Raw genomic sequence first — 9,064 nt, 5'->3', positions numbered from 1 at the left:
TCTCAGGTTAAATGTTTATTATGCCAAATGTGACACAGAATCGAAGGTAACACAAAATGGTGGATTATACGTTGAAAATAGAAAACAGAATAACAAAACAAATAAATATAACAAAACTAGACAAAAGAAAATCACCGTAACGAATGCCACAAAGTGGGTTGTTACACTATTGCAATGTGGCCTGCTGAACTTTTATATACGCCTTTAACAACGGCACATGTGCAATCTTGTTTCCAAACCGTGACATACTTCTAAACTCTTTTTTTTTAAGGAAGGGAGGTATCGAGAATCATACTTAGAATAATTCATTTATTTTGACTGGAAACAGAATATTTTAAATAGTCGATAAAGATTCTCAAGTCATGTATTTCTGTTTATGGATAAGAGTGTAGGACTTTTTAAAGAGAGATGGTTGCTAAGATTGTACAATTCTTCTAAAATGTACATTTATAGGTTCGATAAAAATATTTGAATTCACTTAAAGTTTATGTACATTTTTCCACACAAGGTATTAACAAATTAACTATACAAGCAAATGAAATATGTGATTTGCATAAAAATTCGATGGGCACGCTTTTGTAAACTCATACAAAGCGATAGAGCTAATTTGAGCCTTTTCTTTTTTAACTGAAATCTGGTTTCTTTGAGTTGGGAAATCTTGGTAAAACATCATCTTCTTTAGCAATCACTGATGCCAAACAGCAGGCCAAAACTATTCCCAGAATCTAAATGGAGAAAAGAGAAGAGATCGAATAATTAATATGTGTTTTAGACAGTTTTGTCAAAATTTATTGTATCCATAAAGTCTCTTTAGAATAAATATTTGAAAAATTAGTCTCAATAGTCTCTTTAGAAAAATTACTACAACGACAATTGATTGAATATGCTAATCAAATTTGTCCTATGTCTCACTCATTATTAAAGTTTGCACTCACATTTTATTTGTATATTTTTAGATAGTTTGTTGATGGAAGAGAGAGAAAACTCAATTTTATCCTATCCTATCAGTTGTTATCAAAGCTTGTACTCACGTACAATTTGTGTTATTTGAGGTACGTTGTTGTTGAAAAAGAGGCTACTTAAAATTTATTCTATGTACTTCGTCGTTACCAAAGTTTGTAGTTACATTGCGTTTGTGTAATTTCAGATATTCTGTTGATGAAAGAGAGACTGTTGAATAAGCCACTAAAAGTTGTTATTTATTAAGAAAATATAAAATGTGTATCGTGGTCTATTGAAACAAAACCATATACAAAGACTCAGCGAAACAATATGACTACAGAATATGGAAAACTCCTGACCATCACGTCCCCCAATTCGTACCTGGCACAAGTAATTCATGGAAATAGTTACAGTATTGAGTTAACCCTTTATTTGGCAGTGTTGCTCTCAAGAAATATCGCATTCTATTGCGTATTACGCACGAATTATAACTTCAGTGATCATTTAATTAGCATTATTGCTTTCACACAATATTCATATACTTGATTTGCGGGTAGCTTCTTTAAATGTTTTTAATCTTCGTCAACAGAGGACAATGAAATTTAGTATTATAGAAACTTTATTTCTTACGTTCCGCGAAAGTTCTTCTCTTTTATTTTTTTATTTGTGGTTTCTTACTCTGTAGGAAAATATTTCAACTAAATTGTTGGTAATTACTGAGAGTATTCTTATGATATTTTACCATAATAGGGCAATGATGCTCAGTAGCTATACATAAGACATATTTTGGTTTCCACTAGTTAGACTCGTGTACTGTACGTACTCTTCTACATGTGCGATGCTATACCTTTGGACTTCATACAGGGCTATCTTCACAAGTTGGCAACACGTGTTCATCCGGAATTCACAGATATGTTACTTATTATAATTAGATTTTATATATGTTATCATTTGTGCCCCGTGTCGTTGCACAAAAGTTTATTTTGTGCTCAGTTGGAAACACTGCATTACCTCTGACGTTATTGAGCACGTCTGTGGGTACAATGTTTGCTTACAATACTATTGTGCAAGTCTTCTTTTGATGACTTTACTCCTTTTTTAGGTATTTCTATGTCAATGTCTATTTTACATTACTATCTGCACATTATTATTGCTTCTTCTTTCCTCTGTATCTCCTGTGTTTTTGGGTGTCGCCCGTATAAATTTGGATTTCTCCCTTTTTTCAGTCCTCTATCCAGTGGTGCCCCCCTCATGTCCACAACGCACCCCCCCTCAATTGTCTATCCGTAGGTGTTCTTCCATGAAAAAAAAAATTCGATTAATTTTTACACCCCCTCAAACATATTTATATAGATTTTTAACCCCCCAAATATTTCTATGACGCAGTTTGCGTCATAGCCCCCCTTGTGGGCACCCCTGCTCTATCGATTACTCACTCTTCGAGCGCGAAATGCTACTATCAATATAAGATGTTCCCTTGTGAGTATTCGGATGATCCCAGACATGACGAACATTAACAAAGAGACAGTAAGAGAAATTATGCATGACAACTTAAATAGGACAAAAGTTTGTGCAAAAATTATCCCGAAAAACCTCTCTCAGGAACAAAAAGACATTCGAAAGACCATTTGCTGTGACCGACGTCATGGAACGACTCAAAGCAGAACCAGACTTGCTAACACGTGTCATCACATGTGATGAAACATGGATTTTTCAGTGTGACTCCGAGACTAAGCGTCAATCCATGCACTGGAAGACTCCCACATTGCCAAGAATGTAAAAAGCACGAATGAGCAAGTTGAAAGTGAAGGTAATGCTCATCGTTTTTTTCGATATCAGGGATATCATCATGACTGAATGGGAGCCTCAGGGTCAAACGGTGAATTAGACCTACTACAAAGAAGTTCTAATCAAGCTGAGGGAAAGAATAATGAAGAAGAGATTGGATTTGTGGAAGAACGATGCATGGATCCTCCTCTAAGACAATGCGCCTGCCCATAATGCCCTTTCTGTGAAGCACTTTTTAGCACCCATGCGCATTCCTGTGCTCGACCGTCCTCCGTATTCTCCAGACCTGGCTCCCTGTAACTTTTATCTATTCCCAAAAGTGAAAAGTGCATTGAAGGGAACACCTTTTCAGTCGTAGAAGAGGTGAAACGAAAAACGGCAGAGTTGTTGAGCAGGGTGACATCTGATGACCTACAGCATTGCTTTGAACAATGGAAGGCACGTATGCAGCGGTGTATAGATAGGGAAGGGGAGTATATTGAAGGGAATAACAGTCAATTGTAACCTTCTTTGCAATACATCACATTTATGACACCAGTCTCGTTATGTAATTGCCATACCTCGTAGATACGCTGTTGCTGAACTAAACAAAGAAATGAAAATAAAATGTTCATTTAACGTGCGACGACTATGCTCTTTTAGGCTAAGGGAAAGGGATGTGGAAGAATTGGTGGAATGAGAATGTGGAAGGAAACGGAAGTACGTCGAGAAAACCGACGAACATGCTGTTGTCCAACACAAAGTTACCTGGCTGGGAATCGAATCATGAACCCCACGCATAACAGATAAGCCCTCTACTATTGAGCCACTGTGTAGCCTTCTGCTGAACTACAATAAGAAAAACCCGTAGTTGTCGGTTTTGTAACAGCAAATGTTCCGTCCCAAGCTAATGAAAATTCCCGATTACCTTTGCAAAATTTCCCTCCAAATAAAACAATTCTTCCGGTCATTGCAAGGATCTTATAAAATAGAGGATCTGCCTTTACAACAAAATCTTGAAGCTATACGTCACAGTTTCGCCACCCCTACTCTGCCCACTCCGCCCAATAGGATCGCAATGTTTTGAGCCAACAATCATGGTGGAAACGAAAGTAGCCAATCAGACGATGGCAGAAACGAGAGTAGCCAATCAGACGTGCCGATGCTCGGTTGTTTTTTGGCTTCATCGATTTAATGGGATGAAGATGCATATGGACAGATCCTCTATTTATAACATCCTTGGGTCATTGATACAGTCAGCGACATCTGTGAGTGTCCCAAAAACTCAAAAATAAAGATGACTGTTTCTCCACTTGTTTCTCGTTCCACATGTGCGGAGAAAAACGGTAGATCAAAGCGAATAGATCCCCCGTTTCCCCAGTCATCATGCAGCAGAAGTTCATGGTACCAGTCCCTTCTAGTTAGTGTTGTAAATAGAAAAAAAAACGTTCGTTTTTTTCAGAAATGTACGTTTTTTTTTAAAAAAAACATTGCCTCTCGTTTTTTTCTAAATTTCGTTTTTTTTCAAATAGTCATTTGTAATGTATCTTACGTCATTTAAGTCTGAAGTATTTTTATGTAGGTATAATTACCATAAAATGCAACATAAATTAAACACTAGAAACTGATGCGGTACAAATATTTTACAATTTATATGAGTAGTGTACCTACTAAGAATCCGGGTTTCTGTATTGTTTCACCAATATCTACGAAGAAATAAAAGTAGAAATAAACATTATTTTTTCGTGAAAGTAGGCCTTTAATAAGTACGAAAATAATATAACGAACAGTATAAAACTCAAATAACTTGTCTAAAGGTAAAAACTAAAACTAATTTGCCTACTAATATTTTTCTGAATAGCATATATAAATAATTTGTCGACTTGATATATGATATGCATTGCTGGCTCTATCACATGTGCAACACGTGCATTTCCACGGGGCTGCAATATCTGTCATAAGTATTTTATTTAAAATAAATATTTCTTGTTGGAGACAGACTTCATGATCATGGTAGCTAAATTCACTAAGCTGACCTTCTATTTGAATACTACATTCATAAATTATGTTTAGGTCTCATTAGTTCAAGTCTCATGATCAGTGCTAAAGCAAATGGTAAAATAAATCCCAGAATAAACTGCTTGATTGTTGTCAAATACAGGAACTCAATTCTCGAATGCCTGCCCCCTTTGGTTAGTTAGCAGAGCTTCTCTTGTCTTTGTCGCAAATAGGATCGTTATCATTGAAGGTGGAAAAACTTTAAAAAAAAATAAATAAATAACAGATGTAGAAGGAAAATCAAGAAATAAAGGTAAAAGAGCTAGTTGCACTATAATTGCAAACTGATATGTTGAGATTGAAACTTGATATTGAATTCTATAAAATGGATTACCATCTTTCAGATGTATTTGCTTTATCTTTCACTAACATAATAGATTAATATTTAAAGAAAAAAACAGACACAACAATATTGTATTTGTAGTAAGTATATAAGCCTTTCTGAGTGTGGGTGTAGTTTCCTTCCCTTTCGTTGTTCATGCTGGAGTAGCATACTAGGGTGGGTCGGAACGAAATGTAATACCTGGCAAAAGTGGCCAATCCACATGGACATTTCAGGTATAGATTGTTTTTCAAATCAGATAATATCTTCTGTGAGAACTATCGCATCAAAGTTTCAAAATTCCACTGAAAATTACAAAAATACCAAAATTGTTCATTTTTTTGTTATGTTAAAGTAAACATATTTTTGGGTTTATACATGCCAGATGCTATGAAAACTGACATTCCAGTCTCAAAATGCCAGTTATATGCCCTTGGGGAGGATAGGAGTGTCTCCTCGGGGGCCGGAAAAGAGGGTAAATTCAGTACAATTAAGCGTTTCTACAACTTTTTTCGTCCTTGCCTTTTCCTTTGGGACCTGCTGTACCAATATGAAGATGAACGTGACAATTTTTTGGATAGCATCGTCACTGGAGATAATACGTGGTGTTATCACTACGAGCCGAAATCCAGAAGAAAGTCCATGGAATGCTGATTTTTACAAGCGCGACATGCAAGCTCTGGTTCATCGTTGGCAAAAGTACATAACAAATGGTGAGAACTATGTGGAAAAATGAGTCTGTAGCTGAATTATTGTTCTGTTTAGCTGTGCTGTTGTTAGTTATGTATCTCCATTAGTTTCCATAAAAAAAAAGGATGCATTACTTTGGGAACGACTTTCGTAGATTTGACTGAAACTATTATGATTGCTCAGAGATGCAATGTAAGCGAGAGGGCTGCGGCACATATATCAACTGTACTTCAGGCAGCTTCAAAGGCTGGAATTATAACTTCTCAAAAATCTAGCGACATAACATCTGCTTTAACTGTAGACAGGAACAAAATAAGGCGTGCGAAACTTAAACTTGCTCGGAATTTAAAAGAAAGTTCTAGAAATGATTATCCCATTAAAATCCTATATTTTGATGATAGAAGGGATGACACTAAAACACACACAGTCATCGTTAGAGAAGAGCACTTATCACTTGTGGCTAAACGTAACTCTCAATACGTTGGTCACGTGACACCATCCTCTGGCTCTGCACCTGACGAGACCAGAGCTATTTTCGAATACATCATTAACTAACTCAGAGTTGGCTTTGATAAAGTTGAGGTTCTTGGGTGTGATGGAACATACACTAACATGCTTGGAATGGAGTTGTTCTTCGAAAATTAGAGGAACTAATAGGAAAACCTATGCAATGGGCCATTTGTCTTTTGCATTTTAATGAACTGCTGCTCCGAGCTCTCTTCACGCATATTTACGGCTCTTATTCAAGCCCCTCTTCTTACACACGTCCCATAGTTTCAAAACTATCTAACTGTGAGAAAGCTTTCAGTGTTGTTATTCAAACCAATAAAATGTGACTTACTTCATCATAGTCCAGAAGAGCACAAAAAACTCAGTAAGGACCTGAGATGCTTGTTCCAGATATCTCTAGCCATTGACTCCAGAACATGCCCGGAAGAGCTTGTTTCTATGTTTCCTGGCAAACTAAACAAAGCTAGCTGATTGACTAGTGCAAAAAGAATTTTAACATTGTATATTGCAACAAAAAACTTACCAAGAAATTAATAGAAATTGCGACATTCATACTTAGAGTCTGTGTGGTTATTCAATGCCGTATCAGAACATAGTCTTCTATTGCTGATGGTCCTCTCACGTCTTTGAGGCCATTCAAGGTCTAGACACTTACCAAAGGAATACCAGGCTGTAATCCGTTCATTAATTCAGACGAATGCATTCTTTGCACTCCCAGAAAATTTCTTCTCGCCATGATGACTGATGGTCGACTTGCTGTCCGACAAGATGCATTACATAAGATTCTTAGTGCTCGAGAATACGAAGCAGGGAATCTCCATAACTCCATTAGATATAACATCATTCCCAGACTGAATTTTGAGGCAAACGATTACACTGCAATGATCTTTTGGGAAAGCACTGATGTTTCAACAACTGTACTACCAGTAAGTTCTATGGACGGTACCAAACAAACAGCTCATGGTCAAACTTTCACTTCCTGACAACACTGTGCCAGAATGGTCCTTCACTGTCCAACCGTGCCACACGGTGGCAGTAGGACGGATAGTGAAATTAGTCACTGAAGAAGCCTTCCGAGTATGTGCCAGTGATGCTAGAGGCGGAATAATCAGGTCAACCTTACTTTCTAGGCAAGCTGCGTCTAAATTTCAATCGAAGTCCCAATTTGTAACAATTTTTCTTGACAGTGAGTAATCGGATCAGTTCATCCGGCCTAACATATGATTGGTTGATTGGATAGGCCTAGCAGAGGGGCCCTAGGTGCAGCCACCTCTACTTGGTGGGCTCTGGGTCACTTGGCCAGGCTATATTACCAGGTGAGCGAGGAGCTGCACAACCGCTTAACTGTACTGAATTTGCCCCTTTTCTGACCCCAGAGGAGGCACCCCTATTCCCCCCAAGGGCACATAACTGGCATTTTTATACTTGAATGTCAGTTTTCATAGCAACTGATATGTATTTAACAAAAAATATGTTTACTTTAACATAACTAAAATTTTGGTATTTTTTGTAATTTTCAGGTAAATTTTGAAACTTTGAGCCAATAGTTCTCACAGAAGATAATATCTGATTTGAAAAAAACTCTAGGGTAGCTTCGGTGGAATAGGGCCACCGGATGAATAGGGCCACTCGTTACGTTATTCACCTTACTTGTTTATAGAACAGAAGCAGCGAAGCGGATGCCACGCCGTGTCTTCACTGTGAGTCTCTACAAGTTCATCGTGCAGTTAGATTGAGTGAATGCTGGACGCTGATTGTATTACAGAGCAACTTTCATCATCAATTGAATGCAAGTGTTAAGAAAAATAGCGTATTTTTAATACTTCTGTCGTGTATTATTACTTGTTACGCTATGTAGTTTTGTTGGAAGTGCAGAAGTTTGATTTTCTTATCTTCAACAAGGTTCACTCAAGATATTATGACTAGCATGATAATCGTGGAAGAACCTAAACAGGGTTGCCAACCCATTTTTCTATATATTACCAATTAGGGTGAATAGGACCATATCTAGTTACGGTGAACAGGGCCATACTTTTTGATTAGGGAGCTGCGATGGCTCAGTGGCAGAACGTTCACCTCCAGTGTGTGGGGTCCCTGGTTGAATCCCAGCTCGCGCCAAGTGGTGGACAAACACCGTGTAGATGGGTTTTATCGGAGTTTTCCTGTTTACTCCTACTTTTTTCATTCCAACATTTAATTAATTCGCATCATCCCCGTCTCCTTTAGCCTACCTTGCATAACCTTGGGAAGTAAAACTCGAAGATTTTTTCCCACTTAAATTTTGTACGAATGCATGCATCAACCACACCCCACCCATTCATCCTATCTATCGTCTTATACATAGTGGTGATATAAGAATTCGATATTTTTTGTCTCTCTTTCTTATTTCAGATGGGAAATTATGAGCGTTAAACACAGATGACGTACAAGAAACAGTATAATTTTTTTGTCCTGTTGCACAATTGAAATATCTAATAAGGAAGCAGAAATTAACGCTAACAACTCAAGGTCTGCAGAGTAAGAAACGTCAAATATAAATAAATGACTTTATAAGCACGTAAATCTACCGTTTACACCTTCTATTATTCTAAAATATTATGTATACGAATTCTATTCTATGTTTTAGTACGACTTTACAATTGTGTGTGGTTTTAATCCACTTAATACATGTGGCCCTATTCACCTTACGAACGGCCCTATTCACCCAGATATGTTAGGATGAATAGGGCCATTCGAGGCGAGTATATACAGGGTGGTCGTGCATGAATGTCGGAA

The 9,064-nt window shown here is 37.3% G+C and overlaps 1 protein-coding gene across 1 annotated transcript in view; it reads right to left on the bottom strand.

The window, feature by feature from the left end:
- LOC145676073 (23 kDa integral membrane protein-like) overlaps positions 1-9,064 on the bottom strand; it is a 51,193-nt gene continuing 42,129 nt past the window's right edge. The window contains exon 5 of the mRNA XM_081746938.1: positions 1-725. Within this exon, the coding sequence (XP_081603064.1) occupies positions 624-725 (102 nt within the window). The 3' untranslated portion in view covers positions 1-623. The remainder of the gene's footprint in view (positions 726-9,064) is intronic.

Source organism: Thermobia domestica, chromosome 18 (assembly GCF_964235325.1).
Source record: "Thermobia domestica chromosome 18, izTheDome1.hap1.1, whole genome shotgun sequence".
NCBI classification, from domain to species: domain Eukaryota; kingdom Metazoa; phylum Arthropoda; class Insecta; order Zygentoma; family Lepismatidae; genus Thermobia; species Thermobia domestica.
Note: the sequence above shows the minus strand (reverse complement) of the source record. Positions and strands in the feature narration are given on the sequence as shown.